General features: G+C 46.5%; 1 protein-coding gene across 9 annotated transcripts in view; it reads left to right on the top strand.

Moving 5' to 3' along the window:
* The window catches only part of GDPD5 (glycerophosphodiester phosphodiesterase domain containing 5), a 364,359-nt gene that overhangs the window by 110,804 nt on the left and 231,818 nt on the right, over positions 1–21,737 (top strand). For all 9 annotated transcript variants that reach the window (XR_008210304.1, XR_008210303.1, XM_052699314.1 and 6 more), the window contains 3 exons: positions 14,368–14,471; positions 19,315–19,408; positions 20,359–20,418. Coding sequence is in view for 7 of the 9 variants with exons in the window: in XM_052699314.1 (XP_052555274.1) it covers positions 14,368–14,471; positions 19,315–19,408; positions 20,359–20,418 (258 nt within the window). In the remaining 2 variants the exon portion in view is untranslated. The remainder of the gene's footprint in view (positions 1–14,367; positions 14,472–19,314; positions 19,409–20,358; positions 20,419–21,737) is intronic.

The raw sequence follows: 21,737 nt of genomic DNA, 5'->3' as shown, positions 1-21,737 counted from the left end.
GTCTTTTCACACCTTAATGATTCTGTGAGTCTCATCTGGGATGTGACACCAAAGTCCTTTCAAATCACTGCCACCAAGATGAGCTTCCTGGTCATACTGTGGACATCTGGTCCTGTTCTCTGTACATCCTTTCTAGGGGAGGAGGGAAGACATCCTGATGTTCTGAGTGTGCTCCGTTGCTTTGCTCACTGTTGGATTTTCAGCACTTGCTGATGATGCTCTCGCCCAGTGAGAGCAAAGAAACACATTCCCTCAAATGAGCATTCAGGTTGGATGTTAGGAAACATTTCTTTTCCAACAGAGTGTTCAGGTGCTAGAATGGGCAGCCCAGGGAAATGGTTGGGTCATCATTCCTGGAGGTGTTGAAGAAACATTTAGAATTGGTACTAAGGGACGTGGTTTAATGGGGAAATATTGGTGGTAGGCAGACATTTGGACTGGATGATCTTGGAGGTCTCTTCCAACCTTGGTGATACTGTGATTCGATATGGTATTTGTGCCAAGCATCATGATAAAGTAGTATTCTAGAGTTGGTCTTTCAGTCATTTTCTAGTCATTTTCTGCCAACAAGATGTGTCAGAGTGATGGAAATAATTCAAGGAATAAGTTTATTAGCTGTTTGTTCTCTTTGTCCTGTCCTTCATCCCTGAATCCACTTCACATTTGTAGCAGGCTCTTTGGGGTAGAACTATTTGCTCTGAATCAGAGCATTTTACAACAGAATTTCTGTAAACACTGCTATAATTACAGTAATTCTCTTTAAATATGCATTCAGTATTCATTTTGTTCCCTGTTGCTCCTAATGAAAACCATGCTTATTAAACTCATAAACACCATGCAGGAAGCTGGAGGCACGTCAGAGCCCAGGATTACACTGAGCTGGACAAACTGCACAAGCAGAGTGAGGATGGGGCAGAAGAAGGATCAGCAAAGGCTAATGCAGAGCTTTTTCCTCCTGTAAGTGACCTGTTGAGGTGCGAGATGGTTGGGTCACTGCTTAGCTGAGAGTGTCTGGAGGTTTAATGTCTACGTTTTCTTTACAGTTGTATTTCCAACAGCAACCAGGAACAGACAGCTGGGGAAAGTCCTTCTAAAAACCCAAGGTGTGCACAGTGTGATCTTCTGTCTGATTTTGTGAGGTTTCTTGTGTCAGAGGTGATGCTGAGGTCGATACATTTAATGCCTCATTGGCTCTATTCTCAGTTAACTTGCATAACCCCTTTTCTTCCCTATTTGTGAATATGTGTTTGTAATCTCAAAACCCACTGCCCCAGGATGTCAGTGCCTTAAAGTGAGCTGTCTGCTGAATGCAAGTCAACAACACACGTGCCTGCAAAAAGAACTAGCATGAGGCTGGGGTGTGATGGCAGGAACTGCATCCCTGGGAGACATCAAGGAAGCCTTCCTCCTGCTGTTTGATGCTGATGAGACCTCAGCAGGGATGCTGTGCTCAGCAAGGTGCTCCATTTCAGGCAGGGCTTGGACTTCCTGCAGTGGGTCAGCAGGAGAGCAATGGGTTGCATTCTTTTCAGATGAGCCACATCAGTAGATGCTGAAAGGCCTGTGCCTTTTTAGGCTAGAAAGGGTAGATGCTTCCTCTTGGCCTGCAACTATGCATTGTGTGTTGTGAAGAGGAAGAGCATAATGCATTATTAGCATTAGTAATAGTTTTATGATGCACCAGAGCCCCCAGCACTCCAGTCCATCCATCACTGTGTTCAGAAGTACTGGAGTCAGTTGTTATGTTGTCTGGGGAAGAGGCAGTGGGCTAAAAACACATTGTCAGGTGCTGTGGACGTACAGTCGATCACACTGCAGGGAGGAGGCTGGGGAGTGCCTCTTGCTCTTTCATGTTCCACCCTGAATTACAGGCTCCCTAAGGAGTTTCATTTACCTCTGCACTGAATGAAAGAGGGAGGATGTAATTGCAGTAGGCAGAAGCTGGTCCAGGACATTATGAGTGCTGCAGAAGGTCCCCCAGGACCACTAATAGCTAGAAAAAGAAGTGCCTCCAGCTGTGCATCATCTCTGCTGTGCTGTAGGAATTCCCATAGCAGGGCCGCTGGGATTCGTCAGTGTTTTCTGTGTTGTTCAGAGCTGCTGAGTAAAGTAAAACAAAAGACACCTACAGAGAGGCACTCAAGAAACATCATCCCTTCATTGGGAAGCAAGATATCTGAGCAAGAAAACAGCCCACTTGCTCTTTAGGTTTGCAGTGGTGCAAGCCCTGAAGCCTGGAGAGAATTAGTGGTGCTGCCTGGCTGTCCTTTCTGGTTGTGTTTCTTGGGGCTGGAGGCGAGGTCCTTTGCAAAGTGTGATGATGCTGTTCTTAGACATCTGGCTCTCTTTTTCATTGCTTCTGTTGATCTACAGTTCAATTACAGCAGCCCCAGCAGGAACGCGTATTTCAATAATATGTTCGCTGCCATTTGCTTTGAGCTGCTAAATTGAATTGTAAATGGAGCGTGTCACAGCTCAGGAATCTCATTCATGGCCTTCTCTAACAAGGTGTGCAGAGAGCTATTAGCCTAGTCTTTGCAATAATCAAATAAGATGTGTCTGAGATTTGCAGTGACTTTAGGAAGCATCTGGTGAGCTATCGAAGTCTCAGCAGCCAGAATAGCAGGACTTCGTTCTCATTGTCTGTTAGATCCAGTTTCTTCCTTTTCCTTGCCATTTATGAGTCTACTGGCAGATGTTTCTTATGCAAGACCATCATATCTTAACTAGGTGTAGTAAATTGATAGGACAAGGGGAAATGGTTTTAAACTAAAAGAGCAGAGATTTAGACTGGTTATAAGGAAAAAAAAAGATGTTTTGCAGTGAGAGTAGTGGAGCACTGGCACAAGTTGCCCAGAGAGGTAGTGGCATCCCATTCTTGAAGACACCCAAGGTCAGGGGATGGGGCTCTGAGCAATGATGGAGTTGTGGGTGTCTCTGTTCATTGCAGGGGAGTGGGACCAGATGGCCTTTAGAGCTCCCTTCCAACTCAAGTGATTCTATGATTCTGTAAGAAATTAGCTGAAACCTTTGCGGTGCCTGTGAAGCAGCCAGACTGGCTCGAATAATTTACATTGACAGATATATCCTCCTGATTACTGCTTCTTCTGCCCCGAGACAGCTGTAGGAAATGGAAAAATGCCACATACTTGAGATTTGATGTGCTAAGCAAAGCAGGGGAGAAGGAGGATAAGGATGAAGAATAAAGCAAGAGATGGAGAATGTGTTCAAGTGGAGTTGTGCACCCAGTGTTTGTGGTCTTGGTAGTTAGGTGAGGAGATAATGAAGCCTTTGGATGTGTTACAGAGTGCTATGAGAGCTGACTGATACTCCTGCCTGGTTTCTCTTGGTTTTGTGAGTCCCACATCCAACAAAAAGATGAAAGCCTGTTCCCTCTGTGGCCTCTTTAGAGTTGAAGAAATTGAATTCCAGGCGTCTTGATTCTCTTCCCAATGTCTGTAAGGTCTGGTGGATCAACATCCACGAGTCAGGTATTGATCCAGTCACAGAGATACTTGAAGTCCTTGGAGTGCAAGCTACGTTGCCTTCATTATCTCCATCTGCATCACAAGGTTCAGCTACTAGATGGATTTTTGGCAGTGAAAGCTGATTGTAACCCGGGCTGCAACAGAGCCAGTGCAGCCAGCACTGGGTCTGCCTGGGGGCTCCCCAGAACAAATGGAGCTGCCAACCTGAGTTTGACCTTTGATGCCGAAGTCAGAGATAATATGCTCAGCATTGGCTGGGGTGGAAAACTGTGCACATCTGTAGTACAAGGCTCTGTTGTAAGGATTGTGTGTTCACATACTGCGGGTTATTCATGATATTGTAACTTCACTGCAGGAGCTGAAGCATTGCGCACGCTGACAAAATGCTTCTGCTGATATTTGCTCTTGTAAATCCTCAGTTCCTGGTTCTAATGGGTGCAGCTGGGAGATGCAGTCATCTTTCATCTTCAGAGATGATTTAATAATCTGCTTGAAGAAGGTTTTCTTTTGTTAGCCCAAAGAAATTCCAGTTGGTAAGCCGGAAATGAAGAATCATGCCTTTAATTTTTCTTCTGTATTTACTGGATAAATGTTTGCTTGCCTGCTTTCTGTTCTAAGCTAATGCTGATAAATGTCTGCAGGAAATTGATTTTTGAAAATGTCAGAAAACAGTGTAGTGAAGACTCAGTAATAAACTCTTCATTGTATCTGGGAGTGAATATAAATGACCTGGAAACACACTAATGGTGGCGCTCCAATTTGAGGTCAACTCTTGTGTTTACTCTTAAGGTAAAGAGCAATTACTTACAACTGTATGGCCTTGATCCTTCATCCAAACCCATTCACTTGCTCAAGGCAGGTGCAGCTCTGGGCCAGTGGATATACAGGTGTGCACTGCTGGAAGATAAAAGGCCCTTCTGGTTTGCAAGTTTGAGGACCTGGTTTTCTTGGATGTCTCTGTGAACTCTATTCAAAGCCTCCAGAGGGAAAATGAATAATGCCTTGTGGTTGCATGGTGCTGGGGTTTGCATAGCTTGCCTCTTCTGAAAGCCTGCCACTTAAACTTCAGGTGTTCTCCCCTGCAGTGAAGGTCTGAGTCCAAAAGCAGTTGTTGGAAAAGTGGAGTTGGATGGGTAACATAGGGGCTGGGAAGAGTGGCGGGGAAAAAGACCTCACAGCAGCCCAAAGAAAGACAGTGGGCATCAATCTGTGTGGAGTTCTGCAGGCACTAATGTAATTTTTTCAAGTCTCTGCACATTCTGGTGTTTTTTTTTTAACGTGTTTTTGTCAATGCTGGGAAACCCCAGTTGCTCCTGGGCAGTGTCATTAGAATAGCAAGCAGATCTGATCAGAGTGCATTAAATCAATCAAGAAGTCTAAAATAGCTGTTGGCTAGAGATCCTAGTGCGGGCAGATCAGAACGGATGTAGGATGATTTTCTGTGGTTGTGGATGTGACCTACGATGTGTAGAAAGCCAAAGCTGACCAAACGTTGATCAGGGGTTGACTTTGCACGCAGATAATGAGGCTAAGATCTGTTCCTGTCCCTCACCTCTACCCTCAGCATATCGTGTCACCCCCCAGACTTCCATTTTTCCCCCATTAACTTTTCCATATCACCCAGGCAGATGGATTGTTCCAGCAGCATGGCTGGACAGGCAGAATTCAAGAAAAATGTGCAGGTTGGTTTCCTCGTTTGTGTTCAGATCCATCTGCTGCTGGTCTGCATCCGCTTTGCCCAAGGAGGCTGTGGATGCCCCATCCCTGCAGGCATTCAAGGCCAGGCTGGATGTGGCTCTGGGCAGCCTGGGCTGCTGCTTGGCGACCTGCACACAGCAGGGCTTGGAGCTGGATGAGCGCTGTGCTCCTTCGCAACCCAGGCCATTCTATCACTCTAAGATTCACTTGTGCACATTCTAACTTAATGCACTGCCAGATTTGGGGACAATCCAGGACTTGGAACTGGGTGGGATCTGTCATGAGGGCAGAAAGTGGTGAGTTCCCAGAGGCACTGTGACTTGAACAAGAGCCTTCTACATGTTGGATGATTGGCGTTTCTTGGAGGCCATCAGTCCCTCCAGTTGCTCCTTTGTTTCCCACTGGGAAGCACAAGCTGTGCTGGGAGATGCTCCAGGTCCTGGCTCAGATGGTGGCATTTTTGCTGGAGAGAGCAGGCAGAGCTGAGGCTGATCAGCACCCCTTGTGCACAGAGTTACCACGTAAATCCCCTACAGTCATAGGATCTGGAGGTGGAACACGTTTCTGCTCTGTGGGAGAGACCTGTGGGTTGGATGGTGGGGAGGTGTTGTTGTTGTCTAGCTGTAGATGGGGTGGAAGTAGGAGGATGCTTTAAACACCCAACAAAGGGGGCCAGCTTCCTCCAGAGCAAATTTAGAGCATTTAATTGAAACTCTTGCTTGGGGAAAACCTCTGGTTGACTGTACATGGAGACAGCTATAACCTCACATAGGCGTAAATAGTAATTTTTGTCTGGGGTTGTTACGTGTAAATACACTCTCTGCTTTTTCTGTGCGGTCTGAATTCCTTCCACATTTTTCAGTGGCTGGTTGTATTTGTTAGAAATAGAAATAGGTTAGAAATGTTGTCTGGTCACAGAAACCCCCAACTGGAGCGCAGATGCTATCAGCACATGAAATGGCAAAAGCGATTTTCTCCTCTGAGGGTTTTTTTGGTACAGGTTCCTGTTCACTCTGTTTATTATAACTTAATACTCACATGGAGAGGTGAGGGATAGTTTTATGGCTCTGGGTTGCACTGAATTTTCAGCACACAGCACCACAGAGCGCTCGGTTTTTGGATTCAGAAAGCCAACTATTTTAAGGAGCAGGTTGAAAAACAAGTGTTTATCAGGAGGAAGGTGATCTCTGAGCAGCTCTGGCAGAATAACTCTCAGTTCTGCTCGAAGGAGCAATGAGACAAGGAAGGCGCCAGCTCTGCCAATAGCATTTAATGATGAGTGATTTCCTGGTGCGGCGTGAAATCTAAATTAACAGCAGAGAGGAATGTGGAATTGAAAGGAAACTCAATTTACCCACTTTCCTGAAATAATGAATCTAGCAATAAAAGATGTTGGTTCAAAGCCAGGGTACAGGGAGGAGAGTGGTGGTTTTTCTACTGATTTCAGCAGGTTTGTCTAATCCTTTTGCTGCCCTTCAGCCTCCTGCCTCTTTGGTTGGTAGTGGACACTCTCCATCATCCTCCCTTTGCTTTCTAGCAAGGGCTGGGCCCCCTCGTGGCAATTTATGACAAAGGGCTTTTCTTGCTCTGTTGAGGTGTTTGGCTTCGCTTTGTAAATGTTAGTGATGGTCTTCCTTCATTCAAGGCCCTCCAAGGTAAAGGTGCCGAACGTCTGTTGGGAATCAATAGCTACTTCGTTCTTTTTTTTGCTTTCACATTTTGTTGTTTGAGCCCTGCTTTGAGGAACTGTCTTTTTTCTTTATTGAGTTTTATTGGAAGACCAAAGCACCTGCAGAGCCGACTCACTTCTGCTGGAATGCAGAAGTTATTCAGGACAAGGAGAAATGGTTTGGAGTTGAAGGAGGGCAAACTGAGGTTGGATGTCAGGGGGAAGTTGTTTAGAGAGAGAGTGGTGAGGGGCTGGAACAGCTGCCCAGAGAGGCTGTGATGCCCCGTCCATCCCTGGAGGTGTTCAAGGCCAGGTTGGATGGGGCCCTGGGCAGCCTGGGCTGCTGTGAGATGGGGAGGTTGGTGGCCCTGCATTGGTGGGAGGTTGGAGCTTCGTGATCCTTGAGCTCCCTTCCAACCCAGACCATTCTGTGATTCTATGATTCTTGCCTTGCTTTCAGCCCCATTTCCCTCAGCTAAGGGTTTTCGTGGCGTATGGTACCGCACTTGGTGCAACCATTGGACTCAACAACGTGTGGTTTTGTGGCTGATCTTTTCCTCTGATTGGTCTCAGCGGTGCCTTGGTGTAAAGTTGTTCATGTTTTTCTGGCTCAAAGCCTTTTAGAGAAAACCCATTTTAATCAGGGAGAAAAAGGAAAAGGAACCTTTTTTGTTGTCCACTGTTGTTTCCAGGCACCCACAACCTCACCCCTACATCATGGGGCAAAGTCCCAGAGCCGTCACAGCAATGACATCCAGCTGCCTTCCCCAGAAGGCTTCTAGGGACATACATGCAAATGGAAAGGACCCAACTTCACCCACGCTAACTGACAGAGGGCTGTTTGCTATGAGCTGTCTATTGGAGGAATGGAGCCCTTAATCCATCTGGCATCAGCGTTTCCTCTCACCTGCTCCCAGTTCAAAGCCTGCTTCTCTCATTCCGGTCCATTTTGAAACCACGCTGATCCTGTTTGCCAGAGAGGAAGCTGGAGGCAGTGGGTTTGCTGTTGCAGTTCTGTCCTGATGCCAGGGGGTGTGGGCACATCTCAAGGACATGAAGTCATGCTGCTTGCATGGGATGGAGCTGACAGAGGTTTCTGGCAATCGCTGCAGGCTCAGTGTTGGCTGCAGGGACTCCAAATACTTCAGTGAAGCAAAGTGTTTATGCTCGACTTCATCCATAAGCTGCCAGTAAATCGGCTGGCTGCAGGCTGGGCTTCTGTTGGCTTTGGCAGAACAGACCTTATGTTAGCAGCGTACTTACCCTTCTGAAAATGCAATGTCTTCTTGCAGCTGAATGCAAAGGAAGGGAGCAGCTTAGCTCTGTTTGAGCATTGCACAGCATTTTGGTGAGTCTCAGGAATGCATTGGGAGTCAGTGTACAGATTAATGCAGTCTCACAACGTTATTTTGCTCTGTGTCCCAGACACAGATGTAATTCCTTTTCAACCTTGGAAAAGGATGATCCACTTTCAGATGGATTTAGTTTACCAAAAAAAAAATATGGTTTTATACTCAAAGAAGAGGGAAACACATCAATGAACATCCCTTCTGATCACCCCGAGCAATCTTGACTTTAGGATTTTACGTTTTCCTCCTCTGAGACCACATCACACCCTGCTCAGATCACGATGTTGTGTTGATCTGGGCACTGCAGTGGCCCATTTGGTGATGGAGGAGCTCGATAAGCATTCCTCAAGTAAATTATCAAATGGATGCTGTTCTTTCATCTTGAGAAAAGCACAAGATGTGCATCCCATAATTCTTCAGAGAATAGCTGTGCAAGACAAATGGGCATCAGCTGTGCGCACGGCTAGTTTTGGCAAAGGGTTTATTTCTGGCTGTAGCCAGGACATGTCCTCTAAAGGAATTATGTTAATGAAAAAAAGGCAAAATAAATAGAAATAGTAAAATAGTAAATGTATTAATTTAACAAATTTGTTTGATTTAAAAATGGTATTGCAGTGAGGAATGAACTCAGCGATCCCCAGGGCTTGTTCCAACTTGAGATGTTCTGTGGTTCTATGATGTCTTCCAGGATGAGTGCAATCAGGCTGCGAAAGTTAATGGGTTCTAACATAGCAGGCTTGAGTAAATTAAGTAATGCCCATAGGAGGGGTAGGTGGGACTCTGTGTGCAGATGAATTTCATGTAGCCTCCTACAGATCTTGTAGGAAATACAAATAATCTTCCTCAGCCCGTCTGCTTCTCTGCTCCACTGGTGCTGGGTGGTAAATAATGCTGCAAGCTCTGTATCCACTGGGTGATGCAGCAATAGAAGCTGGGTTGCTTACCCAAAACTGATCCCCACATTGGAGAAACTAGCCATGCTGCCTGATGTGATGCTCAGTGCTGTTTCCAACCATTTTATCAAAACTCACAGCCCAGGAACAGGTGAAGCGCACAAGGCAGCTTCAAAAATGATTCACAACTTGGGGTAATTCCCTTTAATTTGTTTTGCTTTGCCATCACGCTCGCTTTGGAGCTTTCAAATCCCAATCTGCCATTTCAAATGAGGCTCTCCATCCTTGGGGCTGTGGCCACGTTGCTGGGTGTGCCTGGTGAAGGCTTACCCCAGCCATCTGTTGGCTTTTTTTAGCTTAACTGAGCTCATGGTACATCCGGCCTCTTTGCTGGGGGAAAGCAGTGACTCTTCATTTATGGCTTCTCTTTAATAATAAATGTTGGTGTAATTAGACTAATTCTGTTTTGTGCCATTCCACAAGACACCATGGCCACGTCAACACTAGCAAGAGGTGTGGTCCTGAGCTCCACTGCCCACAACCCAAGCCTTTTGGTGATGAGGTCACTTAGGGCTTGCTGTAGTCTCATCCTGTGAGCCAAGTGTGTGTTTGTGGTTAAGGAGCACCGACTTCACTCATGGAGCATCTTCTGCTTCCCCCCCTTCTGCACCATGAACCAGAGCACAGAGAACAGGATCAGAGGGTGAGCTGTTTCCCAAGTGCATCCAGGTAGGGGTGAAGTTGCTGATGCAAAGGTGGTTTAGGCTCTCCTGTGGGACAATCTTGAATGCTGTGTGAGGTGAGGAGGTGAGTGTGGTTAAGCTCAGCAATAGACAACCAGCAAGCACACTTATTTTATCCCAAAGGGGAAAGAGAGAAACCTAAAGGGACAGAGAGAGGAGGAAGACAGGTGTTCTATAAGAACTGCCAAAAATGTCAGTGCTTTTGTAATCTCATGGTGCTGAAAATGTGGACTTCTTTTTTTTTTTCAAGCACCTTTCAACATTCTAGTGGTTCTGCTTGAACTTCTGTAAGCAAGTTGGCGCCGTTTCCTCCACCTCCTTATGGCCGTGATTGAGTGATGGTGAAGACATGATCCTGAGCCCTTTATTTTTGGCAGAAGAGGTTAGAGGCTGTTGCACGTTGCAGATTTCACCCTACTGTAAAGCATGTGGGAGCTTGTGAAGTAGAGACTCACAAAGCTCTTGGGATGAGGGACTGTTGGATGGAGGCTGTGCAAAACCCAGACTGTATCAATACACTGTGCCTGCAGATTGGACTTGCTCTGCTTCAGCTGCTGTCGAACCATCTCAGTGGTGCTGGGGAAATGCTCCTTGTTCTTCTGAAAGCTTCTGCTTTTTAACTCACTGGAGTATTCCAACTTGTGAAGAATCTGTTGGGTCTTTCACAAAATCAGCCAGGTGTGTGCATCTGGAGGAGCGCACCGTGGGGCAGATCAGGGGTCTCAACACAAGCTGTGCTACTTGTGTGTGAATGCATAGATAAAAAAAAAATCATCCATTCCAAAATGTTTTCCTTGTCTCGTTTATCAAATCCAGTGCATAAATATTGACCAAAATTATCCTATGAATTAACTTTTTGGAAGTAATGTTGGTCCAAAATCAAGGATTACTTCCTAACCTTCACTCATATTTTTGTCAAAATGTGTAGTAGCTTGTAGAACAATCACACTTTTAGTAGATATTTTTCCATGACTGTAGTCTTGGCGACGTTTTTAGAGTCCTGTGATTGATTTTTCAGCACTTGAGATGCATTAAAACTCACTTGCCACGTGAAGCCTGTCTGGGTAACTGATTCAGCCACATGGGTGTTAAGTACAAGGAGATGCTGGACCAGGATGGGGAGGAAAACACAGCAGCAAACAATAGAGAAATTGAGAAAAAACTATCTGCTGAAAGGGTAAGGAACTACCTCTTCCTGGAGAGTTCTGGTGGGATGGAGTGGAGACGTGAACGGGTTTTTATTTGGATGTTTACAGAACCCAAAAGTTGCATGGGTGAATTTTAATCCCAAACTTCTCAAGTTTGGCTCAGCTGTGCCAAGGCAGTTGCCTATAGAGGTGGTTCATTCACTGCAGCCTCACTGCTGCTTTTTGGGCCAGGGAGGGTAAGTTTTAGTCGTGGACACCTGGGCTGACACAAGCACTGAGGCTGCCACCAGAAGTGGGGTGTTTGGTATGGAAATCCTCATTCCAATTTCTGTAGTTTTCCTTTAGGAGCCCACCTGTGCTTGTAAATACAGACGTGTGTGTGGACTGGGGAGTGCATGGACTCTAAGCTCATGGCAGAGCAGTTTGGCCATGTGGATTGGATTGTTCCTAGTGGCTGTGCTGTTGGAGTACCTACACTTCTCCTTCCAATCCCCTTTGTCCCATTTATGTCTGGGATGCAAAGCCTCTGGTTGGAGTTAGGCACCCTGTAGCACTGAGATTTGGTAGAAGTTGGGTACCGAACTTGAGCTGAGTTGAGTTTGAACCATAATTCTGGCCAGTAATGAGGAAATCAGAAAACACTGCTTGTTTGTTTGTTTGTTTTATTGACACAACAAAAAATTACGTAATTTCAGTCCTTTATTGCTTCCTTTGTTTGGCACTTTTTATAAGATGGAGCATACAAGGAAGAGCAGCATCAAATGCTGATATCCAGGGTGATGGGAGATGAAACAGCATGGCCAAGTAAATAGTTTCAGCCTTTAAGATGGAAAGAGAAGGCGCAGAAGAACAGAGTTGCTTATGTATCACCAAAACTCTTAGTCTTTTAGACTTGGTTAGTCTTTTGCATGCTTTTGCATAATTAAAAACCCATGTGACAATTCAGTAGAGAAAAGGGCATTTTCAAAAGAGATTAATGGTGTGCTCAGAACTTGGAAGGAAATGATAGTAGTAGTGTTGCTCATAGACTTCACTTTATGTCCCTTCTTGCTCATTGTGGGAAGAGAAGATTCATTTGAATACTTTCCATACCTAATTTATTTCAGTGTTTTGTTCTGAACAAAATGAAGCAGAAAGATGGGTTATTTAATGCCTGTGAAATAAAACCAGCAAGGGAAACATGGAAATGCTGTTGGTTAGGGACAGTTTTCTTGCAAAGGTTCTCTCCATGGATGTCCGTATGGTTTAGGATTCGACCCATGCCTTTGGAGTGGGAGCACTGAAAAGCTTTTGGGAGGATTATTTTTACTGTTCTGGGAGGTGGTGGTGATCAGTGCTTGAAACATTTCTCTAAACTGAACACTGATGCAAATGTCTTTCATCTGGTGTGGCTGTGGTCCCTTCTGCTGTGTTATTTGCTGAAGACTTACATATGTGGTGGTGGTGGGAAGAAGTACTGTGGCTGGGTGGTTTGGCTCTACAGGATCTGCAGAAGTGGCATGGGGGAAGGAGAGGAGAGGTTCATACGTGGCTGTTCTATGATTCTGTGATTCACCAACTTGCTGTGAAGAGTCCTTGCCATGCAGTGATTGCTGTCATTTACGCTGAACTGGCAGAGCGAGATGTTGAGTTGCGTCTCTCACATGTGGATGGAAAAGTTGATCAAGCAATTGCCTCATATGCCAAAAGCATCCAACCTCAACCGAGCCAAAATAGAGCTCTGTGCCCAGAAAATCCCTTGTTCCACCTGCCCCAAGGGCTGTCCCAACACTATGCAAGATGTATCTGTGTGGTGAGTGACACTTCTGCCCAGAGCTGGCGACAAGAGTTGCCTTAAGTTTTGTCAGGGGAAGCAAACGTTGGATATTAGGAACAATTCATTCTCTGAAAGAGTGTTCTGGTCTTGGCACAGGCTGCCCATGGAGTGGGAAGGTCATCATCCCTGGAGGTGGTCCTGAACTGTGGAGATCATAGAATCACAGAATCATAGAATCATAGAATCATAGAATCATAGAATCATAGAATCATAGAATCATAGAATCATAGAATCATAGAATCACCAAGGTTGGAAAAGACCTCAAAGCTCACCCAGTCCAACTGTTCACCTATTCCCAACAGCTCCCACTAAACCACGTCCCTCAACACAACATCCAGCCTTGCCTTGAACACCCCCAGGGTCGGTGACTCCACCACCTCCCTGGGCATCCATTGCAGTGCCTGACCACCCTTTCTGACAAGTAATACTTCCTCATGTCCAGCCTGAATCTCCCCTGCCGTAGCTTGAAGCCATTCCCTCTGCTCCTATCACTGATGGCACGAGAGCAGAGGCCGACCCCCAGCTCCCTGCAGCCTCCCTTCAGGAAGTTATAGAGAGCAATGAGGTCTCCCCTGAGCCTCCTCTTCTCCAGGCTGAACATTCCCAGCTCCTTCAGCCTCTCCTCATCAGCCCTGTGTTCCAGACCCCTCACCAGCTTTGTTGCCCTCCTTTGAACACGTTCCAGGGCCTCAATGTCTTTCTTGCAGTGAGGGGCCCAAAACTGGACACAGCACTCGAGGTGCGGCCTCACCAGTGCTGAATACAGGGGAACAATCACCTCTCTGCTCCTGCTGGCAGCACTGTTTCTGATGCAAGCCAGGATGCCATTGGCCTTCTTGGCCACCTGGGCACACTGTGGGCTCATGTTCAGCCCAGAATCCATCCATACCCCCAGGTCCATTTCCTCTACGCCGTCCTCCAGCCACACCGCCCCAAGCCTGCAGCGTCGCCTGGGGTTGTTGTGGCCGAAATGCAGGACCCGGCATTTGGCCTTGTTGAAACTCATCCCATTGGCTTCAGCCCAGCTCTCCAGCCTGTCCAGATCCCTCTGTAGGGCCTCGCTACCCCCAGGCAGATCCACACTTCCAGCCAATTTGGTGTCATCTGCGAATTTACTGAGGGTGCACTCGATGCCCTCATCGAGGTCATCAATAAAGATATTATTATATAAAATTATATTATATAAAGATATATTGATGATGATGAGATGGTCAGTGGGCATGGTGGCAGTGCGTTGGGGTTGGGCTTGGGGATCTTGGAGTGCTTTTCCAGCCTTCATGATTCTGTGATCTCCCACCTACCCGCGTTTCTGTTGAGACGAGTGTGAAGAGTGAGATCTGACCTGACCCAAAGCTTTCAGGGCTGTTGTATCAAGCATCTGACCCACAACGTTTGTAACCTAGAAGAGACCCAAAAGCTTCTTGCAGCCAGGTTCACATTGATGTGACTAAAATCTCACCCTCGGAGATGTCTGCTTTCTCCATCCAACCTCGACAGCCTCTAGAAAAGATGTGAGACATGACGATGCAATGGTATTAATGTGATTTCTCTTCCTGTCCGCAGTGGGAGCGCCTCTGGTTCCTGATCCTCACCTCATCCTTCTTCCTGACTCTGGTCTGGTTTTACTTCTGGTGGGAAGTTCACAATGACTACAATGAAATCAACTGGTGAGTAGTAGCAAATCTGCCCATTGTGCACCTCTCAGAGCTGCTTCAAACCGGGTTGGATGCATTTAGGTCCTTCTGATGGACTGTTTAATGACAGTCAATGGGGAGTGAGGCTGAGCGCTCCTCCTGCCTGCCTGCACTGATGGTAGTAACACACCTCCCATCTCCATTTGTCTGCTGTGACAGAGCTTGGGGCAGGTGTTCTGCCTTGTAAACAGCTTGTGCAAACAAAGCAGAGCTGAAGTTGTCTAGAAGCCTCTTGTTTCTGTTGGTTTGTTTCTGTGGTCGGCTGTTTTCAGAAGCACTGAGCAATCTGGCTGAAACTTTCTGCAAAGTCCAAATGAAAAAGCATTCAGCCTGGAGCAGAAAAGGGTGTGGGAAATGGTGCAATGTTGGAAGAAGCTGTAAACAAGCTTTCCACTGGGATGTGCTGGGCAGTCTGGGGTACTGCCAGCTCCCCCCAGTCATCCTCCCTTCTACCATCCCAGCAGCATCCTAAAACATTTATACAGTACCTTGGGCTCTGCTTTAACCAGACTGCTTTGACAACATCTTCTTGTCAAACATAATATTTCAACAGCATTTTAAAAACTTTTTATTTTATTTATTTCTTACATAAACTGCCTGCTTGGGAGGCTGTGTGATGGAGAGTGTTTACTGACTTAATGTTGTGAGCTGTCTCCTCCCAGCAGAGTGTGCTTTTCTTGTTCAACTCAGACTCACACTCAACTGAAACTCATCACTGCCACTCTTGCTGTTTAGAGCAGGAGCATAAAGGAAATGCTTGATTCTTTCTTCATTTTCCAGGCTATTTTGCTCTCTCTTTCAGTTTACACCTTCAGAACAGGATGTGAATACTCCTGGTCTGCTAAAGACAAATCTGCCTTAGCCCAAAGTTGGGAAAGAGCTGTAAAATCATGCAGGAAAAAAAATGTTAAAAAAAAGCCCTGGGAACACTGTGAATACTCATTTGCAGCTGTGGTGCTGCAGGGATCTTTTTGTTTTTTGTTTTGTTTGCATTTTAGGAGGAAGTTTTGGAGGCAGAGGGTGGTGAGGCACTGGCACAGGTTGCCCAAGGAGGCTGTGGATGCCCCATCCCTGCAGGCATTCAAGGCCAGGCTGGATGTGGCTCTGGGCAGCCTGGGCTGCTGCTTGGCGACCTGCACACAGCAGGGCTTGGAGCTGGATGAGCGCTGTGCTCCTTTGCAACCCAGGCCATTCTATCTTTCTATGATTTCCCTTTTTCATCTCTACATTTAGTTGCATTTTACTTTAGATTTGTGCAATGTCAGAGCTCCGTACTATAATGAAAAGCTCCGTCTTGCTCTTAGTGGGGGCTGTGTTTTGTAAACCTGGCTGCATTTCCTCTGAAGAAGGGCTACAAATGTGAGTCTCTGTAGAAATGTATTTTGTTTTCTTCCTTCATTCTGGAGAAGACTCATCTGATTCATAACTACCATGGAAACAGCACTTGATGTGCAAATAACTGCTTTAAAATGAAGTCCAGAAGGTCACTTTGAAGAAGCATCAGAGCAAAATCCTGTGTGTACAGAAGCTGTGCTAAGGAAGTTGTTAGCGGTGCCATGAGCAAAGAATTCAGATAAACCCTCTTTTCTTCTTCTTATTCTTCTTTTTTCTTCTTCTTTTTGGAATCCTTGAGCAGAACATGGATATGGGCCAGGAGGTCATGGCAGCCAAGTGCTGCTCCAGGTCTTGTATTTCTGCTGTGCCTGTATGAGCAGAACTGCTCATCCACCTTCCTTGCAGGCATTCAAGGCCAGGCTGGATGTGGCTCTGGGCAGCCTGGGCTGCTGGTTGGTGACCCTGCACATAGCAGGGGCTTGGAACTGGATGAGCATTGTGGCCCTTTCCAACACAGGCCATTTTATCATTCCATGATTCTATGGCCATTTTGTACTTTCTGTACCAGCACAAAGGTTGTTAACCCAAATGCAAGCCAACACAGTAATGCTGTGGTTTTTTTTCTTCCTAGAAATCCACTGGGAAATGTTTTAATTCAGATCAGACCTGAAGTTGCAAGAAGGGTTCTGGCATCTGACTGCCTCTCTTCTGGTGTAGTGGGATCTGGGTGCTTGGGGACCCAGATCTTGGGGGAGATCTCTGCTTCTTTTGATGTAAACAGGATTGGACATATGGTGGCCATAGACAGCGTTGGCACAGGAGATGGGTCTGTGGGCCTTGCAAGCACATTGCCTGCTGTAGCAAGAGATTTTGGTTCCAGAACAAACTTACAAAAGCATCTGATAAGAGGATTTTTTTTTAAGCATCTTTTACTCCTCCTGGCTGCCCAGGGAAGTGGGGGGTGGCACAGAAGGAAGTGTGCACATGCTGTGGTTGTGTTATCAGCAGTGCACAGGGAGAATTTTCAAAAGCCTTTGCAGCCAGAAATGGTGTTGGTGATACCAGCTTCCATCTGGGAGGCTGGGATGGAGAAGAGGAGATATCTTTGTTTAGGAGGATGTTGCTCCCTTGGGCTGTATTTCCTTCTGCATTTCTGGACAGTCTTTTAGGCTGGAGGAGGAACTTGACTGGGTTGATCTCACGTCCTACTGTGGCTTTGCTGTAAAGTGCTTTAACGACTTTCTAGTCCACCTCCATGATTTTTTTACTGGGAAGTGTATTGCTATTTAAATGCAGATTTGACATTTGAGACCCACTGGCAGACACAGGGGACTGTCTCTTACTGTGCTGCCACTGTGAATAATGGACTGCTTCACCTGGCGCTCCTGTTCATAAAGCTCTTGTTGCACTGTGGCTCCATGAAAGCAAAGCAGAGAGCCAGGCTGCTGAGTTGAGGCTGCCCTCTGTAATATAGAGCTGGGAAACCTGATGAGTGTGATACGTGTGAGTGATGACCTAGACACATACTTGTCCAACTCTTTAGTTTTATGCTTTTGCTGCCCTCTTTTTTATGTTTTAACAAATATATATATAAAATAAAAGTTTTGTTGTTCATACACATTAACTATATTTTGTATGTGATTCATAATGATCCCTCTTTGGTTCCTTTTGACACGATTAGTGGGCACAGCAGACAGGGGTTGATGGTTGGACTAGATGATCCTAGAGGTCTTTTCCAGCCTTAATCAGTCTATGATTCTCTTCATTCAGTGCAGCCCAGCCAAGCCAACAGGTTGGACACCCATGGTAGAAGAACTAGAGAAGTTGGCTTGGGGATAAATGCTTTGGATATATATCTGATATGTCCACATCTTCCCCTGGAGAGGAGGAGGCTGACAGGGAGCTCACCCAGGGCTGGGAGTCCCTGCAGGGAGATGGGAGAGAACAGAGCTCAGCACCAGTGCTGGTGGGGCTTGGAGACCTGAGCACAGCCTGGAGCCCAGGGGGCCTCCTAGGACCTCAGGCAGCACTTCTGTGCTGTGTGGTATCACTGGGACCAGAGTGGGACTGGGGGCTGCTGCCTGGGGAGCTCCTGAAGCTTCCTGGATGTGGTGCTGGGCACCCTGTTCTGGGCATCTCTGCTGGAGCTGCATTGGCCCTGAGGGACCCAGAAGTCCTTTCCAACCTTAACTAGTCTGATGTCATCTGTATCTCAGTACTCTTCCAACTTTGCTTCAGTCCCTGCTCTGATCCTCCAGAGCATCAGGATGCTTCAGGTTGGATACTGGGAAAATTTCATTTTAATTCACTCCCAAAGAGTGATCAGGCACTGGAATGGGCTGCCCAGGAAGGTGGTGGAGTCACTGTCCTGGGAGCTGTTCAAGAAGCGTTTAGATGTTGTACTGAGGGGAAATGTTGGTGGTAAGTGGATTGTTGGACTGGATCATCTTGGATGTCTTTCCCAACCTTGATGAGCCTATGATTGCTGCTGCTTCTTGCCAAGGTTGGATCACAGAGGCATTGAACGGCCCATCTCTTACAGTTCCAAGGTGTGTGGCAGGACTGGAACAAAGGAATTCACTACGTCAGGAAGTCTACAGGCATCCTTCAGGCTGAGCAAACAGACCCTTTGGTTGGGTGAAGAAGATCAGAAGAATGCAGTTTCTCAAACCAGACCCCTTTTGGGAAACCCTGAGGCCAATTTCTGTCTCCACTCTTGCAGGAATCGTAGAATCACAAAATATCCTGAGTTGGAAGGAATCCATAAGGATCACCAAGTCAAACCCCCGGCCCCACAGAGCCCCCAAACCCAACCTTGTATCAGTTTCCCAGTGTGAGCTCTGGCAGCTCAGGGCCGTGCCCACTGCCCTGGGAGCTCTGCCATGCCCAATGGGGCAGAACCTTTTCCTGGTATCCAACCTGAACCTCCCCTATCACATCTGCATGTGTTTCCTTTGGGTTAAATTGGGCATTCTTTCCGCACCACTGGAATAAGAGACACTGTGATGTGTACAAATTTTTTCCATCATCTTGTCCCTTGCAAATGAGTTTGCACGTTGAGTACACGACACAGTTATGCACAGCAACCTTTGTTTTCTTCCCCTGTCCTTGATGTGGTCCCTGTATTGCATTTATTACTATATGAACACATGGGACAACTTAGGCAACTCTTCTCTTGTTCATAGGGAATATTCTTCTCAAAACTCAAGCCCTCCTCATGTCAAATTGGTGGTTTTTTTTCCCAAAGTAATGTTGTTGCTGTGTTTGACATAATTGTCTGATTCCTCTTTGCAGTTAATTTCCCTTGAGGGATCAAAGCACAGACCCGGGGTTTTGTTTCAGAGTGGTTTGTGCTTTTTGCTGCCTATCTCTCATCTGTACAGTGGAAGCAGAAAGGCCCGTTTTCTAAAGCTCTGTCTCACCGTGCTGAAGTTGCTATGGTGTTGAATTCCTTAATCTCTATTTCATACTTACCTTTCAGGTTTTTATATAACCGAATGGGATATTGGAGTGACTGGTCTATTCCAATACTTGTAACAACTGCTGCTGGCTTTACGTACATTACAGTGTTATTGGTGAGTATAACAGGAATGTCATTTGCCCAAGGTTTGTGCATTATTTTCTTTTTAAAGGGCATGAATTTCTCACTCTTCCCATAACCTGAGCAATTTTCCTTTCAGAAGCGATTTTTTTTCTCTTTCATGGCTTTAAGTGGCCTGAAATAAATAGAAAGTGAAAAACGTGTGGTCCTCAGCCTCAGATGATACAGTGCAAATATGAACACCCTGATGCTGGAGATGCATTTGGCTTAAGGAGAAAAACAATTCTTTCTTCCTTTAGTATGACAAAGTCCAACTTTGGTGTGTCAATGAAACCCAAGAGCAAGTTTTTTCCGCTAGTGTGATGAGGTTCCATGTTTAATGGGGTGCCCATGCAGGCAGCAAGCCAGTATCTTGCCCACAGAATCATTTGAGCTGGAAGTTGGAAAGGTCATCTAGTCCAACTTCCCTGCAGTGAAGCCATATAGGGTTCCCAGGACCTGTGCACCTACAGACCACGCTCTCCAACTTTCTGCCTCTTGGAGGGCAAAGTCTCTTCTTCCACATTCCCGGCTTTCAAGTGGATCAAGGGGAAATGGTTTGAAGTTGAGGGAGGGCAGATTGAAGTTGGATGTCAGGGGGAAGTTGTTTAGAGAGAGAGTGGTGAGGTGCTGGAACAGCTGCCCAGAGAGGCTGTGATGCCCCGTCCATCCCTGGAGGTGTTCAAGGCCAGGTTGGATGGGGCCCTGGGCAGCCTGGGCTGCTGTGAAATGGGGAGGTTGGTGGCTCTGCCTGCAGCAGAGGAGTTAGAGCTTCATGGTCCTTGAGGTTCCTTCCAACCCAGGCCATTCTGTGATTCTCTGACCATCCCCATTCTGATGGGATGCTCTTTTTGGTTTTCTTGGGGCTGGTGGTGTATTCCTATACATGCAAACACTTAAAGGTCATGATGTGCCATTGTTTGACTCTTGTTTTCTTCTTTACAGATACTAGCACTATGTCACATAGCTGTGGGACAGCAAATGAACCTACACTGGCTTCACAAGGTAAACAGCTCTTTTCAGCTTGGGGGAAGGGAGCAGGGGTTTTAATTAAACATGAGGTGAGGGAGTGGATGCTGCATGGGATGCTCACTGTCCTGGAGCTTGGGGGAAGAGCATAGACTTTACATGTTGGTGGTGCTTGAGTTCTCATCTCGTAGGATTGAGCAAATTAGCAGTAATGGCAATCAAAGCCTGGGAACAAAGACTTCGCTCAGTGCTTGGTGAACTGCTTCAGGGTCCCTGCTGACAGGATGAACATCTGGAGTGAAAACCTCTGTTTCGTGAGAGCAACCTGACCTTGGTCTCAGCTCAGTGTGGTACTCTGTTATGAACCTCTCTCACATTGCTCTGTGCTGAGCCCAGCCCTGTGGGAGAGGCTGAGCAGATGTGAAGCTGTTCGGGATGTGGTTGAAGTCAGCGTTGGGGGAGAAGCCCTGGGAGAATGTGTGCACCCCCAGCTTTACACTGACACTGTAGAGGCTGGGGTTTGCTCAAGTCCCAAGAGGCCTTGATTTGCACGTAAAGCAGCTTGAGTAAGATTTCTGTGAAATACAAGAGAAGATGCAGACCCGATGTTTGGAGTACAGAAGGGGAGAGGAAGGGTAGCAGAGACAGTGCCAAAGCGAATGGCTTGGCAGCATGATATTTTAACTGGCAATTTGCTAATAGGTAATTAAGGGACCAGTCCTGTGCGTGCCAATGCGCCTCCTGAAGGCAGAGCACAGACCTCCCCTCCCCCTCAGTTTCCTTTTTCTAGAAGTGATAGAATTGGTTCTTCCTCAAGGTGAGAAGATGCAACGTAAAGAGGGGGAGGAGGCCGTCTGACTGCTGCTGGAAAATAAGTTGTTGATCCTTGAGTCTAACATATGTTTCTTCACTGGGGGAGATGGTATTTTCAGATGCGCTCCAGGTGGTTGGTGGGTTTGGATGAGTAAGTCCTGAAGAGGAATGTGTTGGAGATCAGTCAGTTCTCCTTGCCTACAGAAACCCACCCTGCCTCCCTTCTTCCAAGAAAAGCCCACCGCCACTCAGACACATTGCTCTGTCTCTCTCTGCCCTTCCCCACATCTCCTTTCTAGGAAGGGGGAGATAAGAGACTGAAATAAGTTAGTGTGCTCTCTGCAACCATCCTGAGTTGCCTTCAGGTATGGATTAAAGCACATGAAAAGACTGATATGGGCAAACAGCACTGTTTCTTTCAGCTTTCTCATTGAAATGGTGCTACTTGTTCCTATGGAGAGGTGGGGGTGACTAAACTAGAGGACGAATCCTGTCCTTATGTGCAGATGTTGGGAATGTGGAGTTTTTTGTTTGTCTGAGAT

The sequence above is a fragment of the Tympanuchus pallidicinctus genome, unplaced genomic scaffold, assembly GCF_026119805.1.
Source record: "Tympanuchus pallidicinctus isolate F22 unplaced genomic scaffold, pur_lepc_1.0 scaffold36, whole genome shotgun sequence".
Taxonomy (NCBI): domain Eukaryota; kingdom Metazoa; phylum Chordata; class Aves; order Galliformes; family Phasianidae; genus Tympanuchus; species Tympanuchus pallidicinctus.
This window is presented reverse-complemented; position numbering and strand designations above follow the sequence as displayed.